Source organism: Momordica charantia (genome assembly GCF_013281855.1).
Source record: "Momordica charantia cultivar OHB3-1 chromosome 4 unlocalized genomic scaffold, Mcharantia_2.0 BLBB01000004.1, whole genome shotgun sequence".
Classification (NCBI taxonomy): Eukaryota; Viridiplantae; Streptophyta; class Magnoliopsida; order Cucurbitales; family Cucurbitaceae; genus Momordica; species Momordica charantia.
Window position 1 is genome coordinate 3,020,559 of NW_028275162.1, and position 22,013 is coordinate 3,042,571.

Consider the following 22,013-nt stretch of genomic DNA (forward strand, 5'->3'; position numbering starts at 1 on the left):
TTCTTTTAGGATTGGTCACACTGCCATGTGTTGTCTTGCGTGCTTTCCACTTTTACGACTTGATTTTCACCTTCAACAATATTAATTATTAAATTATTATATATTGAAGTTTAAATACTACATCACTAACTAAATTCGTCACAAAATGAAATAATTAATAAGTTGGTTCATTTGAAAACCATAATTTAAAAGAAATCACCAACATCAAATCAAATGATTTGGACATTTTCATTAAAAAAAAAAATCAAATGATTTGAATTCAACGCCCACTTTCGGAGTCCTAGTTATAGACATACAGTCCGCCCCACATTTCCAAATCATCGCACCAAGTAAGGAAGAAACAAAGACCAAGTCAATAACAAGTTCTGAGAAATGGGCCACCTGCCAAGAAATTATTGGAAAAGACTCCAATAAATGTAGTTAACCATTTTCCACCGTTACTTGTACCAGAGTTAATTTGAAACCAACAATATTTACTGCTGATTAAATAACATTAGATTTTTACCGTCAAAATGAGTATAGCTTAACGATAATTGACATATACTAAATATAATTATTTTTTGAAAAATATTATGCTGATTAAATAACATTAGATTCTTACCATCAAAACGAGTATAGCTTAACGATAATTGACATATACTAAATATAATTATTTTTTGAAAAATATATAAATAAAATTTCTCTCTCGTTTCATCTATGCGTTCTTCCATTCTACTTGTCAAACAATGAACAATAGGAACTAATTAACCAATCGAGAAGTATTGTCGTTCCTACTTACTTTTACTAATGATACTTACCTACTGATTTATTAGTAGAAATATTTTATTGTCTATTATTGTAATAGATAGAAATGAATAGGTCAAACCGAGCATAACACAAATGGTTAAGGCACTCTATCAACAGAAGTGAATCTCGGTAACCTCAAATCCAATATGACAATAACTTAAGTGAGAGTTTAGGATGACCAGATTGGTCGGGTGTGGCCCACCTTGGACTTAGCTTACGGCATTTGAACGGTTCACTTGGTACCCACGTGGCTTCATCCATTCCACCTCCACATAGGTTTTAGCCATGTATGCGTGGATAAATATCTTCTTATCTATTATATTAAGAGATTTTATTTCTATCTTGATCAACAAACATCTAAGTATTTTCTTAATCCTTGAAAAATATTTTAGATTGAATGAGCAGATAAAACTGAAAAGTGAACATGCAAAATGTGGATAGCCAAACGAGGGGTCGTAAAGAATCGTACGACGATCCTGAGCGCGGAGGGGCAGAGCAAGGGCCCGTCGTCCTATAAAAGAGTTCTACCAACAGAAAAAAAAAAAAACCACAGTGGGCGTAGATTATTGGGCGTGATTCAGAAGGCCGAAATTGATGGGTGTGGCGTGGCAGAAGCGAGATTCGGAGTTGGCAGAGGAATTGATTTGGTTTCAGAGTTAATGAGGAGAATGGAATCGCTCTCTCTGATCTGATCTGATCTGAAGAAACAGCTCATGCTCGTCCATGGTCCCCTCGATCTCTTTGGACGTTTATGAGACCTGCGAATTAATGGATGGGGGAATGAAACTAAAGGGCAAAGTGAAAAGAAAGGGTAAAAGAACTCTTTTTTGTTCTTCTTCTTCTTTGTGTCATTTTCTCGAACACTTGGTGGGCGACAGCGATGGACGAACGGGGAACTTTGAAATTTGCCCTACAAATTTCCACTGACGTTGCATTCCTTGTTTCGTTTTACTGTACTCTCAACTCTGTTGATGGGTAGGGACCACTTAGACCAGGAATTACAAGTGGAAAACAACCATTTGGTCAATATATAGATAATATATTTTTGAACGTTTTTTTAATTTTGGTTTATTTTACTCTTATACTTTTAAAACGCGATTATTTTAGTCTTTATCTACCAAATTTTTAGTGCAAATTCTCGTAGTTATATTTGAAGAAATATATTAAGTATAGTATGGTGTTGAAATTATGATTGATGGTAAATACGAAATATGATGTTGGTGGATTAGTAAACAACTAAATATCGTTGGAGAGATTATTTCAATTTTCCATATATATATTTGTTTTAAAGAATCTCTATTTTCGATTTGATACCACTTTTGGATTTGTTTTATTTTAGTTTTTAAACTTTCAAAATGTATATTTTACTGGTAACAATTTGTTGGTCTTTTAATATTCATGATGTTTGTTTTGGTATATAAACTTTAAATAAATAAATAATTTTGGTTGCCACTGTTTAGGAGGGTGATTTTGGTATTGCTATAATCATTTTTACTCGTGCCAAAATTATTTATATTTTAAAATAGAATGTTTGATATTGATTCATAAATGATTTTGGACAAATTCAAAATCACTTTAAGTGATTTCCAGTCAATCATTTGAAGGGTGATTCTCCAGATAATTTTTACCAAAAAAATTAATACGAATTTAGTTTTGGTGGTTATTGTTTTAATTTTCAAAATTGTCTTTCTTTTCATCTCATTTTCACCTTAAATTCAGAGAAGTTTTTTTTTCCTAAAATGTTTGTCACTTCTAACTTTATTTATCTTTAGTTTTGTTTATTCTCTAGAATTATTGTAACCTCTCTCTGACTTTTACATCCAATCTCTTTTCCAAGCTTATTTATCTGTCCAAAATTTTTGTCTCATTTCCTAAAATTTCTTTCTAAGATTTTTTTTCTAACTTTTCTATCTTTAAAATTTTTGTCAAATTATCTCTTTAAACTTTAAATATTCATCATTCAAGATCATTTTTAATTATATAAAAATCACTTGAGAAAGTGCACAACCAAACATTAAAATAATTATATAAAAATCACTTTCACAAAATCACTTATGTATGTTTGGGAGTGATTTTGGCATGGCAAAATCACTTTTGTCATTGTTAAAATCACTTCAATTTCCATTGATCATGTTTGGCAAATTAAAAAATTGGTTTTAGAAAAATATAAAATCACTTAAAATTGATTTTTAAGATATCACTTAATGGTGATTTTAGAAAATCAATAATTCTTAAATCTCTTTTTCCAAAATCACTCTTTCTACCGTACTTCCAAACACTAATTCTAAAATCATTTCCAAACCGAGAGTGATTGTAAACCATCTCAACAAAAATCACCTACCAACAACTAATACTTCAAAGTTCACCTTAAAATGATTTTAGATTTTCCTAAAATCAATTAAAGTGATTTAAGCAATGTTAAAAAGCAAACTCACTTACAAAGATACCCCAAATTTATAATGGTTAAATTACAAGTTGATTAATCAATCCAGATAATTTCACAAATATCAATACTTTAAAAATATCTAAAAAATCTATAGAGTTTCAATTTTATGTCCATAAACTATAAAATGTTGGTTTTTTAAGGTGCGAAAGAAAGCGAAACTTAAAAGAAATTATTCACATATACGTTGTGAATATTATTCTTATTTATTATTATAGTGGTTTTGTTAGTTTATTAAATTTTAAGTTATTTCATTTTGTTAAAGTTACAAATACATGTGTTAAAGTTACCTATGTAACATATATAAAAATGTTACATATGTGTTTAATTTTGAGTGAGATGTTACTTGTTTATACAACTATATATAATTGTGGATTTCATCTTGAGATATCCAAGCATACCTCAATTGAGTATTCTCTTCATCTCACAAGAATTCTCTCTTTTTTTGAGTTCTTGTTCTTGTTTGTGTTGAGAGTAAGTGTCTAAGAGTTCTGCAAGATCCGAGTAATTCGAGGTTGCAGTTCTATCGGAGTTAGTCGTTGTATCCTGTTGAGACGATCGCTGTAGTCTGTTAGCAACTTGTGCATAGCGAATAATTGTTTTCAGGTTAGCGCTATTAAAGCGTGTCTCGACTATTTTATCAAGTTTTGATGTTCATCAAGTTGTTCAAATTTATATCATTTGTATCCAATTACGTTGTAACTTGTTTGTCAGTACTACACAGTTCATATATACATCGTATATTTACCCATCAATAAAAAGTATCCAATAAATTTTTAAACTTTCAATTTTTTTTTTGTCTATATAAAAGGTGTTTAAAAGGTCCATGAGAGTTAGACACAAAGTTTAAGGCGATGTAGAAGACCAAGAGCATCTTAGAAAGTTTTTCAGAGTTAAAAGTACAAAAACGTATTAGAAAGTTTAAAGTTTTTCAAAGTCTAGAAATTCGTTAAATATAACATCGAAAGTTTAAAGCAAGGTAGAAGATAGTTTATAAATTTGACATATTACACACTGCTCTAAAATTTCAAAACTTGAATTTAATGTCAATCCGAACATAGTTTATCTTATTAAGGCACCTATTTTCGATCTGAACTGAATCTCATCCCAGATGTTGTACCGAAAAAACTTGAATTGATATGTTTATAGTTAGAAAGAATAAGAAAGTTGTAAGGGTGAAAAGAAAGGAACATGGTATTTTTCTTTTGAAATAATTTGCCTAGATATTAAAATGACTCCAAATATACTATTTGATCCATTAAACTTTTAATTGATTAAAGAGAAAAATCAATTACAAGGATTAAAGAGAAAAATCAAAAGCGAACGCCGCCGCAGGATGAAAGGAATGTTTACTGGAAAGCGAGAAATCAAAAGGTGATTTCGCCGCTGCCGCCGCCGTCAGTACCGGGCGGCGGTGGGTATCTGGAAGGATTGGATTCCTTTCCATTTCGGGGACAGCTATGGCTATTTCTTTCTAATGATTTGGGCAAAGACCAGAAATAAAGTTGAAGGCGAAACGACATCGTTGATGGGTGGGAATGGGACGAAAAGGCCTCCACAATAGAGGAGTTGTTATCTGGGAATGTGAATGAGCCCTTCTCCATCCCCGTCCCTCGTTATATTTTTCGTGGACAAAGAAATTTCTCTTGAAGAGCTCCTTATATTTAAATTGTATCATTTGAAATCGAGTATTAGGTTAGTATTTTAGGTGGAAAAATAATCTAACAAAGACCCTGAGCAAGTGTCACGTAGGTAAGGTTAGGTGCCACACGCGCATTCGTCTCCAAGTTCAACCTAAACCTGTGCATAGAAATCTAACATCGATGTGGTGCTATGCCGAGTCCTAAATTAGAATTTGGGTGAGTGCATACGATTGTGAAGTAGTAAGCATTAAGGCTCGTTGCAAGAGTCTGCATGAGATTTCGTATACCTCATCTTAGGGTTTAAATGTTACCACATAGATGGAAGAAAGAAATGGATGTATGGATAAACCACTGTTTCATAGCCAGCCATAGCCAAAACACTTAAAATAATTAAAAATACATTTTATAGCTAATTATGGGTGATTTAAAAAAATTTAAAAAAAATTTCAATTAACCATACTACTCGAAAGTCATTATAGGCTTCATTTTATCATATGTATTTATTGATTTGTGTCACTCGTTATTTAACAAAAATATATATAGAAAGAGATTTTAATTTTCACATTTTATTAAAAATGATGTAAAATATTGACATTTTATAAATTTGTTAAGAACACGACTGGGGGATCTGTATCTCAAACTTTCAATCAAAAATCAGTTTCGTATCTTCATTTCATCATCAAAACTTCTTTTTCCGTTCAAACTCTTTTAAACACTCAAGTAAGCAATTTGACTATGAAGACACTCTTATTTGAGCTTCGTCCGTTCCAAACGACTTTCTTTTTTCTTTTTATTTATTTTATAAACCTGGAAATATGTAGAATATGTATAATTAATATATAGCTTTCTAAAGAGTTTACATTCTTAGGGTGAAAAGCAAGCAAGAAAACAATAAATGAAGCCGGAAGAAAAAATATACCAAAGATACGAAATCATACCTACCATATATATGAAATAAATGTCCAATCAATATCGTTCGTGTTACAATACCATATTTGCCAAAAAGTTCAAATAAAAATAAATAAATAAAACATATGGTTAAAAAAAAAAAACTACATGGTTAAAGTTATTTATTTTATTTTGACCAAAAATAAAAATAAGTTAAAGTCTTAGCAACACTACTCTACCACGGGAATTATAATTTAAATTTGGTGGCACCATATTGTTTGTTAATCAATGACATTCAATTTAAACATATTTTAATTGGTAAAGATATCTATTTTTTACCAAAAAGTTGCACCACATGCTATATTAAAAAAAATCAATATAACTAATTTAATAAATTTTGTTCAATATATCTGCAAATTTTAAAGACTTCTTATCCAATGTTGCCCTACCTCCTTTTCAGAAAAATAAAATGTTTTGTTCATGAAGTCAATACATTATATGGGTCAGGTCAAAGAATTGTTGTACTCGTGTGAGAAATTCTCAAATATATTGTTTTCTTCAATGGGTATTTTATGTAAAAAAATTCGTGTGTGATCTTGAAAATATCGAACATCGTTTTATTATTATTATTTTTTTTTTCTTTTTGAAAATGAACTTCGTTTTATTAATAAATTATTCAAAACATTTGAAAGAATGGACTTATATATATACTTATGATAAATTAACGTGTTATTATTAGTCATCATTATATATGACAAAATATTTTCGATCATTATATGACAAAATATTTTGGACTTTTTAAAATAATACAATTTTCTTAAACCCATGTATTTTTTTTTCTTTTCTTTGGGTTAAAAAACATGGGGCGAGAGATTCAAATTTTTACCTTTGAGTGAAGACACATCTCGAGTTATGTTCAGGTAAATTTCGGATACGCTCCGCGGAAAAGAAAACCAAGTGCGCTGCAGTGATGTCAGAATTTTTTCACCTATTTTTACTTTTTTGTTGAGAAAAGATATCCGAGAGACTTTTTTGATTAGATTTTTCAAGAATTTCAAAAGTAAAGTTGTTGAATAAATAAATATAGTTTTTAAAATACAGAAACTAAAAATAAAATCAAAATAATATTGAGGTGAGAGCAAATGTCCATTAAAAAGAATGTATTTCTTACTTTGCAACAAAACTCACTAAATGTTTGATGTAAACATTTTTTAAGCATCTTTCGGATTTTAAATGGCATGTGAAACATGCTAATTATATAAGTACTTTGAAAATAAAACTAATTAAGTGCTTAATCTAAAAGAACTTAAATGCTTTTTTTTCTATGTTTTTAGAATTTCTCACACTATTTAAAAAAAAAATTAAATAGTGCTTTTAATTTTTAAAAATTAATATTTTAATCTTTTAACAAAACACTACTATTTTGTTTCTTTCTTTCTTTTTTTTTTTTACTTTTATATATAATATAAATGAATAAAAAGTTTGACAGATAAAATATGTTATATTAAACGGCCTTTTCCATGCCTGAAAGGGCAAGAAATTTGGAGAAGAGAGTTGATGTTTATGTTTCCATGTTTCATGGGATTTTTTTTTTTTAAATAATGTTTTTATTTAGACTTATTTTTAAAATAATATTGTATTAAATAAAATTACATAAAAAATATGCTTCTTTTGAAACTAATTCAAAAATAATGCTTTTAAATTTAGTCCCCACTTAGAGACGACCATGTCATAGTCGGTCGTCTCTTGACGTGACGTTTTATTGGCACCACTTCTGATTTCTTTAAAAAATCAAGATATGGTCGTCTCTAAGACACGACCATGTATTGGAACGCATCTCGAGATCATTTCTTCACGAGATGACCTGGATTCTTAAGGAAATTATAAACACTATTATACATTATATACTAAAAAGTAGATTTTTGTTCACTAAATCAAATAGTGGCGCAGCGGAAGAAAGTCACTCCGTGGGTTCGAACTCCAGAAAACGTAAGTTTTTTTTTCTTTTACTACGAATTAATCAATTTTTTAGTTATTATTATTATTATTTTAAAACAATACACATTATTATTATTATTATTATTATTATTATTATTATTATATTTTATATATTATTTTTATTTTTATTTTATTATATTTCAAAAGAAATATTATTTTTAATAAACTATTTTTATTCTTTTATTATTAATAAACTCTTTACTTATTATTATAAATGTAATAAAAAATAGAAACGTATCAATCAAGGCTTGAACACGAGAATTTTTGTATATAAGATGAGTACAAATTGACTGTACCAGAACTGACTTTAACTAAAAAAATGATTATATATGGTTATATTACAAATCCACTAAAAACTATAATAATTATATATATATATCTTTTTATACACGGTTTATTAAAAATAATATATAAAATATAATGATATAATAATAATAATAATAATTAATGAAAAAAATAATAATGAGTAAAGAGTTAGATTAATAGTAAAAAGAAAAAAGAAATTCATATGCAATTTATTAAAAATAATATATTTTTTAAATATATTAAACATAAAAAATAATTAATCATAATATATAAAATATAATAATAATGTATTGTTTTAAAATAATAATAATAATAATAATAACAAAAAAGTTGATTAATTAATAGTAAAATAAAATAATCTGCGGCATTTAGGATTCGAACACATGTACTGAAGGAAAATAACAGTACTTTTGTCCACTGCGCCACTAATTGGTACAGAAAGTAAAAATCTACTTTTTGATATATAATGTATATAAAAATCCATGTCAGTCATCCATGAAGAAACGACCTCGAGATGCCTGCCGATACATGGTCTTGATTTTTAAAAAAATTCAGACGTGGCGCCAATACAGCGCCACATCTTTATGGTCTCTAAGAGACGACCAACTACTAAAAGTGGTATGGTCGTCTCTTCAAGTGAGGGACTAAATTCAAAAGTATTATTTTTGAAATTAGTTTTAAAACAAACATTTTTTATGTAATTTTATTTAATGTAATATTATTTTAAAAATAAGTTTAAATAAAAATATTATTTAAAAGAAAATCCATGTTTCATGCCTACAAATATCGGTTTTTGTATGTCATTTATTTAAATAAAAGAAATTTTTTTTTTATAACTCAACAACTTCAAGTGGGACGACTTATCGACTTTTAAGATGGTAAATAAGTGACTTATCTACTTAATTGTATTAGAATCAACAAATCAAAATAAAACTTATTTTGTATCCCATCTACTTATTTTCTATATTTTGAAAAATATTAGTCAATGTTTGAATAAATTAGAAAATAATATTATAGTCTAACAAATTTATGACAACTTGTTATAAGATCCACTAGAGTCAACACGAGTTCAACATATGAATATATATACAAGTTTGGTAAAATGTCACACCAAACAATATTTTCTCATTTAATTCCATAGATATCGTAAGTAGGAACAACTATAACTAAAAAAAGGAGTAGGGAACAACTCAAGTCAATAAAAAAATTAGACATCTATATAGTGAATATAAGAGTTTGGTAAAATGTCACACCATGCATTAAAATTTCAAATACATTCTATAAATATTGTTAATCAACCTCTCTTTCAAAGATCATTTCTTCAGAATTGATGTGTGCTATGATGAAAACTATAATGAAGTGGATTAAAATTTTGGTTGTATTAAATGAATCTCCACACAAAATAATAATTATAACTTTCGTTTTTTCAGTTCAACAATATTTAGAGTGGAGATTTGAACTCTTAATTTTTTTGGTTAAGATTGATAGTCGAACCATGTCCAGATGGGTGAATAATCAAAACTTTAGATCTCATATATATTTTGATTTTGGACCCTAAGTTTCATTTTTATTGACGTTTATATACTTTTGGGCAAAATACATTTTTGATCCTGAGGTTTGAGGTACGTGTCTACTTGGTCCCTAAAGTTTCAAAATCAATACTTTTGGTCCCTGAGGTTTAAGGTAGGTGTCTAATTGGTCCCTGAAGTTTCAGAATGTACATTTTTGGTCCTTGAAGTTTAAATTAGGTATCAAATTAGTCCCTGAAGTTTTAAAATGAACACTTTTGGTCCCTGAAGTTTGAGAAATAGTTCTAAATGGTCCCTCATTTTTTTTACTTGTTATTAACTAATATTAAAATGTCGTGGCAAATTGCAATTAAATTGTTTATTGTAGTTGGTAATGTGACAAATTATATTAATTAAATAATATATGTCCGGTATGAATGGCGGACAGCGGCGACAAAGACGTGGTGGTCGCCGGAAAAGAGTAGGAGAACGAGAGAGGAAGAGATGAGGAGAGGAGAGAGAAAGTATCATCACCTACACATATATTATTTAATTAATATAATTTGTCAGTCATTTTAGTATTAGTTAATTAACAGTAAAAAAAATCAGGGACAATTTAGAATTATTTCTCAAATATCAGAGATTAAAAGTGTTCATTTGAAAACTTGAGGGACCAAGTTGACACCTAATTTAAACCTCAAGGATCAAACATATTCATTTTGAAACTTCAAAGACCAAGCAGACACATATCTCAAACCTCAGACCAAGAGTGTTCATTTTGAAACTTTATGGACCAAATAGACATCTATCTCAAACCTCAAGATCAAAAATGTATTTTGTCCTATATTTTTTAGTTCAATGATATATAGAGGTAAAATTCGAAAGTCCTAAATTTTCAGTAGATAATATATATCTTAACTAGTCAGTGATGTTCACGTTAACATCAACTTTTATATCAAAATTTTAAACCATAACTATATTTGGAATTTTCACGAGGTTGAAAATCATATTTTATTAAGATTAACTTAAATGATTAAATAAAATTGTTTAAATAACATGTGTGGTTTATAGAATTATTAATACCCATCTGCACATTTTCCAACCTATTAAATTGGAGAAAGTAAATATGAAAAAGACGTAAATAGAAATTTTTAAATCCTATCTGAGGCAGAAATAAGAACACTTATTGAATTCTTCTTATACAATAACTACTTTTAATTTTAAAAAGTAACATAAGCTATTAATATTTTCAATCGTTATTGAACCATACTCAATAAAATGTTTTTAATAGATATTAAATAAGACTAAATGGTATTAATAATACGAGTCAAATGATTAACACATTAATTCGCCCACACACATTACATCAACTTAAAAAAATATTTGTTTGAAAAAAACTTTAAAAAATATATTTAATTAGTGTTTAATAAAGAAATACGATTTTTTTTAGTAATCAACCATTGGTGGGATGGGGTTTGAATCTCTAACCGACGTTATAAAATATTCCATGTCTTAATCAATTGAGCTTATTAAACTGAAAATAGAAGATATGATAAAAATATTCACCGTGTGTTGTTATTATCAAGAAAGGTTTACACCTATAAATAACACGAAGTTAGAAAATTAAAACTAAACAATAGTTAAGGTATGTATTGAATGATTTTGACTTCATTGTTAAAATCATTCCTTTTTTCATTGATCATGTTTGGCAAATTGAGAAATTGATTTTAGAAAAGTTTAAAATCATTGAACAAATTGACAAAATATATTACATTACAAATTAGGAGAATCTTTCTTTTCTCATCTAACACTAATAAATTAAAAGACACTAATATCTGACAAATTCAACTGTGCTCAATCATAATAAACCTAATTCAAGACTATAAACTCTTTACTTTAAAATTTAAAATATGAAAAATATATTGAAGCGTGAAATTTGGTTCTTCACATGGACCGGTATGAAGTTCGATGATTTAAATTTTTTTTTTTGGTAGGAAACAAAGAAAAAAATAAAAGGGGGAGTATGAGGAAGGTGACATCTACAAAGTCCATCTTATTGTATTATAAAAATGAACAAAAACAAATAAGTCTCTCAATTTCGAAATACTACAAAAAGAAAACAACAGACAAGTCGAATTAGGATTATATGTTTGAAGTTTTGAACAAAATAGTAAATATTTGGAGGCAAAATGAATATGTGGTCGTGTTTTCTTGACCTCATTATTTGTGAGGAGTTAGGTTCGTCAAAATTGCAAAGTGAAAATTTGTGTCTTTTCTTGACCTCATTATAGATTTTGTCATTTATGATTCTTTTTAGCTCTCTCTTTTCTATTCGGTTGTATGACATTTCTTATATATGGTTTTTTTTTTAATTGTGGGAACATTTCTTATATATGGTTTTTTTTAATCGTGGGAGTGAAAATTTGAACTCATGACATTTTGGTTAGAAATTAGTGTCTTAACCAATCGAGCTATGTTCAGTTTGACAAAATAGGAAATTGAAAATCATAATCTAACTCGGCTATGTGTATTATATAATCCATTGTTTTTTGTTTCAACCTTTAATTTTGTATTATTGGTTGGTTTTAGTGCATTTAGGACCGTTTGTAACATTTCCATTTCTTGTTTATGTTTCCTTCTTTTTAAAAATGAAAAATAAAATTGCATGTCCCCAGCATAGAATGATAAAACTATATTTGTATTATATTTTGGAACAAATTGGAAATGGGAATAAGGAAGAAAACTTTGTTTTTGTTGTTTCTAAAATTTCTATATGATTTTTAGAATGTTTACAAAAAATGAGAAACAAGAAATATAAATAGTTGTCAAATGCTTAGATTTCGTAATAAAATTAGAAACAAGAACAAACACGTTACCAAACGGACCATTAATTTTCGATAACATATATTTAACAGAAAATATTATGTTTTAAGTATCATAGGGTGTGTTTTGAACCACATGTTTTGGAGCTGATATTGCAGCTTAAAAGCTTGTCACAAATGTCATAGTCGATAAGTTTGGTGCAATGGAATATAACAAACAAGTGACTTAGAGACCTTGGAAAAAAATGTGACTTGTTTTTAGACACCGATGTTATGTTAATTAAATGAGATTCAATGATGGAATTAGAATTTAGATCATAGCCACATATAGTAGAAAATGTTTGTGTGTCCCATCCAACATGTTTGGGGAAGGGAATACCCTGGACACGTGGAGGACCCCCATTGGTGAGTCATCCCAGCTCGGATAGTCGAGATGCCTACCACCAACGCCGACAAAAGCTAAGTATGAGGGCCGAGGTGAACCTGGCCCAGGTCCGACCTACCGGGGAGCTCGGTAGGGGCCGATGTGAGCAACTGTTTGCGGCGTGATTATCGGGCGTAACCGTCGGTCCCGAGATCACCGGGTGTAACCGACGGTCCCGAGATTACCGAATGTAACCGTCACGAGATTAGCGGGACCACCACCTATAAGTGGAGGACCTCACTCCCCGATCAGGTACGATGATTTCTGGCCTCAAACTAGACTTGGAATCCGACCTATACTGACTTGATCGTCGGAGTGCTCACCTTTTTGTGCAGGTCCGCCCAAGCTTTCAGGTCGGTCCGGAGGCCGGGTTCGAGCTACAACCAGGAACACACTGTTGTGCAAATCTTTGCATAAACACAACATGTGATAACGGGGAAGATTAGTTGTAGTAAAACCTTCATGGTTCGGTCATTGGATGTTAGTCGTAGGTGTCTTTATTCAACCATGTGAATTCAGTCAATAATGACATATCTTAGTTTGTTTGACTAACGCGACTCAGTGACGTATCATCTTAGCTGCCACATTCATGCAAAAAGATGAATCAAAGTGCTATTATAGGGTGGTAATACGTTCGAATTGATGTACTTTGAATTGAATGTAGAGATATGTCCAGGATAGGTATTCATATTCAAAACATAAGTACATGATTGAAATAGAGAGTTGGTGGTGTATAGTCAGTTTGAGTATGCAAACGAAATTTGGCAGTGTGAGACAATAATTATTTCAAATGTAATACAACATTTAACTATAATAATCGAAATGAAATTTTATAATAGTTCAATTACTAAAACTTATGATGCAAAAGCTTAAAAATCAAAATGAAACAAGTATATGATAAGAGTTAACCCATTTGAGGTGATCTAATAAATGGTATTATTTTTAAGAGAGAATTTCTAAATTAATTACTAAAAATTTATAAATCTTTGACCATACGTAGGTGTAAATAATTCAAGTCATACGATCAACTTAAGCATAGTTGAATAGATTAAGACATTTATGTCCGATAAGAAGGTCGTAATTAGGTTTCTATTTGGTCCTAAGTTTCAAAAAGTAATAGTTTGGTCTACGACCTTTAGAAAATAATTCTAAAAGTCCTTGGGTTTAAAATTTCATTTGTGACACTAACCAAATGGTGACATGGCGATGAGTTGGTAATTTTAATAATATATAAAATAACAATAAAAAAGTCCTATGGGCTGCAATATTAGTATGGCCCAAACAATCAAGTGGGCAGGGCCCACAGCCTATGGCGGTTGGAATTTATTTGCAAAATCACTCCATTTTCCCGTTCCTAATTTCTAGAATCAAATTCTGCAGCCCCAAATTTCTCGTCTTCCCTCCATTTTTCTTGCAGAGGAACCCTAATTTTGTTTACATTCTTGAGATTTAAGTTTCAATTCTTACTCTCTCCCCACAATTACTCTCCTGCGTCGCTCTTCTCCGTTCTGTAGATCGTTGGACCTCTTTCTCGCCTCTGTTATTCTTTTCAGTTGAGCTTCCTCATCTAAACGGTAAATTCTGGATTGATGCAAGTATTCTGGATGAGATTATAAAGAATATCATGGGTGAGAAACCGATTGATGGATACTAAATTTTGCGGCGAGGGTTGGTTTGCTATCATTGAAGATTTTTGTCTGCATTGAATAATTAGGGGTTGGAGCTTGAACATTGAACATTTAGACATATTTGCCACCAAAAAAAATAAAAAATTCGAATTATAATTATATCAACCTAGATTATTGGACATGCTTAGAATGTCGAACGTTTAACATCGTAGATTTTCGATGTTTAGCTTCGATTTTTTTAAGGTTTTCAAATTATAATATCAACCTAGACTGGTGAGCATGCCAGTTAATTTTTATCATTAACTTGATTGTGCAAATCAGCCAGTGGATGGATAACTTTCTAGTGAAACTTATAATGGGTGTCCTAGTTTAAGGAATTGTTGATCATATGTTTAAAAGGAAGAACACATTTCAACTTTTGTGCAACACGTGTATTGTTTCACTATTTAGAGCAGAAGAGGTGAAAAGACAAAATGTTGCAGGATGTATAAGCCTTTCCTCCTAACACCTTGTGAGGATTTGAAACTTCAGATCAAAGCTTGTTGAGAAGGAATAAGATTGGACTGGCTCTGGGCCTTGGAACGGTCGTAGGCGACTTTGGGTATCGGGGAGCAAACTTCTAAACTCCAAAAGAAGAAAAAATAAGATTGGAAGGAGAAGTAGAATTGGCTTTTGATTTTTTTCCTTTCACATGTTGGAAGATTCCCAAGGAGTATCTTTTAATTGAGTTGATTGTAGTTTTGGTTGCATGATGATGTTTAGTTAACTTTGTATCCAATAAGTTTAGCATTGCATATTTTGATTTTAGTCTTGGGCCCTTGGCAACATATACTTACATCTAACACACCAATCACATTTTTATGAAATTTTATTAACTAGCTCGTTTGATAACTATTTTATCATTTGTTTTTCACTTTTTAAAATTAAACTTGTTAACACTACTTTCATCAATGCATTTCTTTGCTTTTTGAAATTTCTCTCTTTCCAAAATCCAAGTGAAATTTTGAAAACTAAAAAATAATTTTTACAGACTTGTTTTTGTTTTAAAATTTTGACTTAAAAGTTTAAATGTATTTTTAAGAAAGGTGAAAACATATTAAAGAAATGGTCGTCAAACAACCATGATTTTTAAAAATTGAAAACGAAATGGTTAGCAAGTAGGCCTAAATGTTTTTCGGTTTTCAAGTAGGTGCTGAACTTGCTGGGATAGACACATGGACTTGGATCATTATGCCGTTCTTGGGTTACCTTCGGGTGAGGAAGATGCCAAGCTCACAGAGAAAGAGATATCTAAAGCATACAGAGCAAAGGCTTTGGAGTTGCACCCTGACAAGAGGCCCGATGATCCAAATGCACATGAAAATTTCCAAGCACTGAAGTCATCCTATGAAATTCTGAAGGACGAGAAGGCAAGGAGATTATTCGACGATCTTCTACGAGTTAAGCGCAAGCAGCATCGTCGACAATCTGAGTGTGACTCTAAGCGACAGAGAACGATGACCGACCTTGAAGCAAGAGAACGAGCTGCATTTGATCCTGACCCTGCTACAAAAGATCAAGAAGAAGAAGAAAAAATTTCGAGGAAGCTTAAGGAAGAGATAGCAAGAATTCGAGCTATGCATGAAAGGAAAGCAGCACCTATCCCATCTGCAATGAAGCAGGGTGACGAGGAGTTAGAAAGCCGTAAATTTGGTAGTGCTGGGCTTGCATTGGGTAAAGAGCGGATGCTTAAAGTTTCTTGGGATAAGACCGGTGAGGATTACACAGCAGAGAACTTGAGAGAGTTATTTTCAAAGTTTGGTGAAGTTGAAGATGTAGTCATTAAGCATAACAAGAAGAAAGGTTCAGCCCTTGTTGTGATGTCAACTAAAGATGCTGTTGTAAGTATTTTAAGTAATTTTTTGTTTCCCTTTGTACTTTTATCTCATTTTCTTTTTGTTTTATCATAACCAAAATTGATTATCAATTTTATTTAGCCCCCGAGGATGGCCCGTTGACCAACGCCCGTGGTCTCTGAGTAAACATCGCGTGTGCTAATCTTCGAGTAAGCTTAATAAGGAAAAACACTTGATATCTACAGAGTCTTTAATATCTCCAGGACCTTGGGACAAGGCTTGGACTTCTTTTTTTCGGAAAAAGAAATATCTATTTTATTTCTTAGTACTTGGGTGTTAATATCTTGCAGATTGCCTCTACAAGATCTGAATTTGGCGATCTTTCTAACCCTTTGCTAGTTTTACCACTTCAACCCCTTTTCGAAACCAAGATGCCTGATGCTGAGAGACCACCGGATCTTGGTCAGAAGAATAATTTGGTGGGAGCTGGTTATCAAGCATTTGAAGACAGTATCTTAAAGAAACTCCAAAAGGTATTCTCGTCTGCCTTCCAAACCTTCTATTATGCCTTTTTCTATTTTTTCCCCCTATTTTCTATGCCCCTTATAATCTGTTGATCACAATAGGCTGCTGAGAAGCAAAAATCATAAGCTTAGCATTGTCTAGAACAATTGTAGCAGATGAGTTGTGATCATCCTATAATGAAAATTGAGGTAAAAGAACATTTGCTTGCCACATTTTTGGCAATTGGTCTTATCTTTTCCTAGGAACACCTATTCCTTCACTGCCATCTCACTTGGAATCTATCTTCTTGTTGTTCAATGGCTTCAGCACAACCCGGTGTTTCCCATAATGTTGAGCAGAAACCTAGTCCTCTTGGTTTGTCAGGTATCGAAGTTCTTGCTCAAGAGAGGCATGGCTCGAAAGTAATCATATGAGGCTCTTTAAAGATAGGGATCAATTAGAAGATGAGATATATGAGAGAGTAGATTATCTATGGCTTCTTTGGCCCCTCTTCTTTTGCAATCATGATTCCATTTTGGCCAACTGGAGGAATCCTTATCAACCCTTGTACTTGGTATTTTTGTGGATTGAATGTTTTGTTTACTATGAAAAGAAGTTTGATTCTGTAGCCACGAACAATTCAGTTACTGGAGAAAATGAAATGAAGAATAAGAACACTTGCTGTTCTGATATGTTGTCAAACTAACTTCAGGTCCAAAGCTTTTATTAAGCAATGATGTTACTTGAACATGATCGGTTCAATAGATTGCACTACCATGTCCTTGTGTCCTTCGATGTATTCCCGAGTATCACGTGGTTCTTGAGATTGGGTACTAGAATGAATGAATGAAGTACATACGAAGTAGTCATACGAAGTAGTTGGTCGGGTCCTGTTTCAATTATAACAGAGATGAAGACAGCACACCATCAGATTGCAGTATGTGGAAATCTGTATCCCGAATGTTGGAGCCAGTCAGGAAGAGATGCAGGTGTATATTGCTTCTAGTTTCACTGAGACAAGCTTTCAAAGTTCAGGAGCCATCCTGAAACTCAACAAAAATTAATAAACAGATAAAAGGGGAAGGGATGACAAATTTTGCCTTCTGCTTCGAGAAAGTTGTCCGTATGTGTCAAAAATCATTTAAGACAACATTTTATGGTTGTTCAAGACCTTTGTTCTCTACTCGGACCCGATGAAAAAATGGGATCACCTACCATTCCTACAGCTGCACAATTTCAAAGAGAGAGCTTACTTTTTGTATTACCTTTCTCCGAACACATCTCCAACTACATTAATATACCAAGAACTTTCACTCTCGGCCACCAATTTGAAAATGGCAAAGCAAAGTTTTACTTCTGAGAATCCATTATAACAAGAAGTGAAAACTAGCAAAATCTATTATGTGCTTCTTCTGAGAACTAAAGTCAAAATGTAGCTGAGGGCCGAGTCCACTGATGAGAGTGCCACAATCAACAGTGCAACGAGAACGAGTGTTAATGTAGCAGTCTTCAGCTGCACACACACAGGAGCAAAAGTAAAATCTTACACACCAAAAAAAAAGGTTCAGAGGGAATATCCAGTGAATCGCCATAATAAATTAAGTTGTTAACATACTAATCTTGCCTCCATACCGTGCTTTGAAAGCTAGGCCATTCTATGTACTTCAGTTGACTGGGCTGCTCCACCAGAAATATCAACAACGATCTCAATCCCCTGAAGTTCAAAATTACAGCATCCTAAGCTCGATGATCGAAAATTCATGATGCAGATGGAGAAAGAGTTGCGGAGGGTTTACCAAATGCCTTCTCGAATTAGACTCAACATGAAAGGTTCTGGAGGATATTCCTCATTGAAGTTCAGTTGGTGATTTTCTCTTCCAGATGCAGCATGGTTAAAGCTCATTCGACCAGCATAGAGATGTCCACTCCTCCTGGAAATCTAAAGTAACAAACCCAATGTTGAAATTATTAGATTGAAAGAGTAACTACATCCAGAAGTTTCGAAGAATGGAAAATACCCCTTTGGGCAGTTTTTGAAAATCATTGGACTTGTTGAATCTGGGTGTGTTTATATGTAGAATGTGGAGTGGTTGCTTGGGATGAGGAGAGCAAATCATACCTATGGATTTAAGAACAAGAAAACGGGAGAAAAATTAAGCAAACTCACTATTGTAATAGTAATAAAAATGTCTTATGAGAGAAAAATGGATTGACCAATGTGATTAGCCCCAAGTGCAGAAGCAATCGCCATCCTGGAGCAAGAGTTCAATCACGCCCACTGCAGCAAGAGAGAAAAAAATGCTTACTACAGCTCGATACTTAATCAAACAGTTTTTTCCCCTTCTAATAAGATGGATTACGGAACTTTGGCTCTAAAAGTAGAAGGCATTAAGAAACCCTATCGGAAAGCATCATAATTAATGAAAAATAACATAATCGTTGTAGAAGACATAACCCATAAGGGAGAACGGAAGAGTATCAAGTACTTGTTCGCTAGGCATTTTGACAAACACAACCAGCGCAATGTGGGATATCGGAAGAAATTTTGGTAAAATAATCCAAACTAACTCTCTGCCGCAGCGTTTCAACTTTTCATGTGCGAGTGGATAGTTCACTCTCGTGAATCCAACATTTTTCGTTTATTGTACGCAAACACAGCAGCGGAATTTTTGAACGACGAAGCGATATGAGCTTCTACTCGGTCGGCAGCCCCTGGCGCGCAGCAACAGGAGCACGACCAGAAGGGGATTTGAATAAGCAATAAACCATTCGTGTAATGAAATCCGAACTCAGAATTCGAGCAAGGAGGAAGATTCATGGTGGAAAACGTACCTGGAAAATTTCAGTCTTCTTAGTTCGTATGCGCACGGGGTGACGCAACTGGAAGGGACGCCCCCCAAGAGAAGTGCAAACGGTGGAGTTGGGTGAGGTCCTCCCAATCTCCTTTTATATCGGAACATTTTAACCAAAAAAAAATAAAAAACTTTTAAATTTAAAACCTATTAAATGTTTTTTTGGTACAACGGCTGGGATTTGAATTCATGACCTCTTGATCAGAAATAAATACCTTAACCACTTGAGCTATGTTCGGTTTGACATTATCACTATAAATTGTAAGGGACTAGAGGGAAAGACTAATATAGATTAGTTGGAGTCAATAAGAGTCAATGCAAATAGTAAAAAGTTTATAGTGAATGAGTTTAAACTGTAGCGGTCGTCTATTTTTTATTTAATATCCTACGAGTTCTTGCACTGCGGAACAATGATTGTCAGTGATTATGATTTCGGTTACGACGACAAGGTTCTCTTTGAGGAGATCTACTTGGTGGGCCTTCTCCTCTTAGGGGTTGATTACCTTCTAGAAATTGAATACCTATGCAACTTGGCATGAAGGGCGAATGTTTGAGTTGGATTGTGAGAAATGATAAAAGGAGATAAAATCATCGTGAGTTGAAATTCTACCTTAAGAGAGAACAAATGTAAAATACATAAAATTGATGCCCATGTGTGAGGGATGGTTCATATCAGCAGAGAAGCGAACGAGATTTTGCGAATAAGGTAAGGGATGATGAATTAATGAAACTATGGAGTGGTTATACTCCAATTTGAATGAAACTCTAGTTTATCGTGAACTTATGTCGGGTTAATGAATATTTTTTCTTCTAAAAAATAAAATATATATACACAAAAGTAGAGAAAGACAGACGAGATAATAGTTAATATGACATCCATGAATATTATGATAACAAAAATATAATATCTATTGTCCTTAATAACCATTACATGCATGTTTTAAATATTTGTATAGTTTATTTATGGTATGTAAAACTAAGTTGTAGTGCCTCGTCCAACAAGTATTCAATAATTTATCACTTGCATTGTTCGTTGATTTAGTTGACACTACGATGATACAGTGATGTTTTAAAATTAATTGTTGAACATCCTAATTGTGAATTGAATGTTAGCTACGAATAAATATTTTTAGCTTAAATTATGAAGTTTGGGTGTTACATTTGATAATGTTGTTTTGGGTATATGTGTGAGCGTTGTTTGGCTATCTCAATGGAACTACTTAGTGATTATTTGACATGATATAATAATGAGATGCAAACATGACATGTTGAACATTTTCAATCACGAACTTATTATAATTTAGATCAAAACTTGCCATGAAACTTCATAGATTAAATTGAGACAACAATCAAATTATCTAACCTATACAAATTCAGATATTATAAATTTTGTAAAGAAACAAATAGTGCAAGACTTTGTAATGTACCATTAATCTCTCTGCCTAATATAAATATAAAATAAGTTTAAATACTATTTTGATCGAAGAACTTTTAATTTTGGTTCAGTTTGATTCGCGTGCTTTCATGTCTATCTTGACTTATATACTTTTGATTTTTGCTCATTCTAATGTACGTATTTTAACTAACATGAGCTTAGTTCAACAGATTAAATAATTTTGTTACCAACAAAAATGTCGTGATTTCGAATATTTATCCCACATGTTGTATTAAAAAACACATATAATTTGTAATTTAAAAAAATATCTTACTCGCTTTTCAGAGGTTGAGGTTCAATTCTCTATCCTCACATTTGTTTGAGTTGAGACATGGTACTCATTTTCTAGAGGTTAGATATTAAATTATCCATCTCTATATTCGTTGTACTTAAAAAAAAAGTAGTAAGCGAAATGTCATCCTAAATTTGAAAACGAAAGAAAGATTAAAATAGTAATGTTTGTAAACATATTTGTAGAGTTTCTATAAAATTTATATTTTATATGAAATGTCATACGAAATATGTAACGAAAGATTAAAATAGTAATTTTTTAAAATATATTTATAGGGTTTTTACAAAGATTAAAATAGTAATTTTTGTAAATATACTAAATTTGAGGCGTTGGTTGAGCATGGGTCATCCGGATTAATTTTTGGTTCACTCCAAAGTCGAAAATCTCCAAATTTGAAAACTGACGGTCTACCTATCGAAATTGTCGATTTGATCAGTTAAGTTGTCGAAAAATCAACTATGTATTTTTTTTAATTCCTTTTTTTAATTTATTCACATTTTTAAAATTATTTTTATTCAATTTCTCTGATATATACTATTTTTCATTATTATTACATTCTAGTTTAAATTCTCTTGCATTGAGGGTGAGAGTTTCAAACCTAATGTCTAAAAACATACAAATAAAACCAAAAAAATAAATTTAATAGGTA

General features: G+C 31.5%; 2 protein-coding genes across 3 annotated transcripts; one reads left to right on the top strand and one right to left on the bottom strand.

Annotated features, from left to right (window-relative positions):
- Window positions 1-14,077: 14,077 nt before the first annotated feature.
- On the top strand, window positions 14,078-17,535 carry LOC111008048 (uncharacterized). Its single transcript, XM_088122327.1, has 5 exons — window positions 14,078-14,392; window positions 15,636-16,326; window positions 16,632-16,814; window positions 16,908-16,994; window positions 17,113-17,535. The coding sequence occupies exons 2-4, from the start codon at window positions 15,661-15,663 to the stop codon at window positions 16,929-16,931; spliced, it is 873 nt and encodes a 290-aa protein (XP_087978453.1). The 5' UTR covers window positions 14,078-14,392; window positions 15,636-15,660; the 3' UTR covers window positions 16,932-16,994; window positions 17,113-17,535.
- Window positions 17,536-17,872: 337 nt separating this feature from the next.
- Window positions 17,873-19,750, bottom strand: LOC111008049 (uncharacterized). Of its 2 annotated transcripts, XM_022280648.2 has the most exons (7): window positions 19,618-19,700; window positions 19,272-19,497; window positions 19,000-19,063; window positions 18,804-18,904; window positions 18,582-18,724; window positions 18,418-18,499; window positions 17,873-18,298 (listed from the first exon to the last, which is right to left on the bottom strand). In XM_022280648.2, the coding sequence occupies exons 3-7, from the start codon at window positions 19,034-19,036 to the stop codon at window positions 18,185-18,187; spliced, it is 477 nt and encodes a 158-aa protein (XP_022136340.1). In that variant the 5' UTR covers window positions 19,037-19,063; window positions 19,272-19,497; window positions 19,618-19,700; the 3' UTR covers window positions 17,873-18,184. The 2 variants fall into 2 exon arrangements, with proteins under 2 accessions (XP_022136340.1, XP_022136339.1); XM_022280647.2 differs by lacking the exon at window positions 19,272-19,497 and having other exon boundaries at window positions 19,618-19,750.
- Window positions 19,751-22,013: the final 2,263 nt, after the last annotated feature.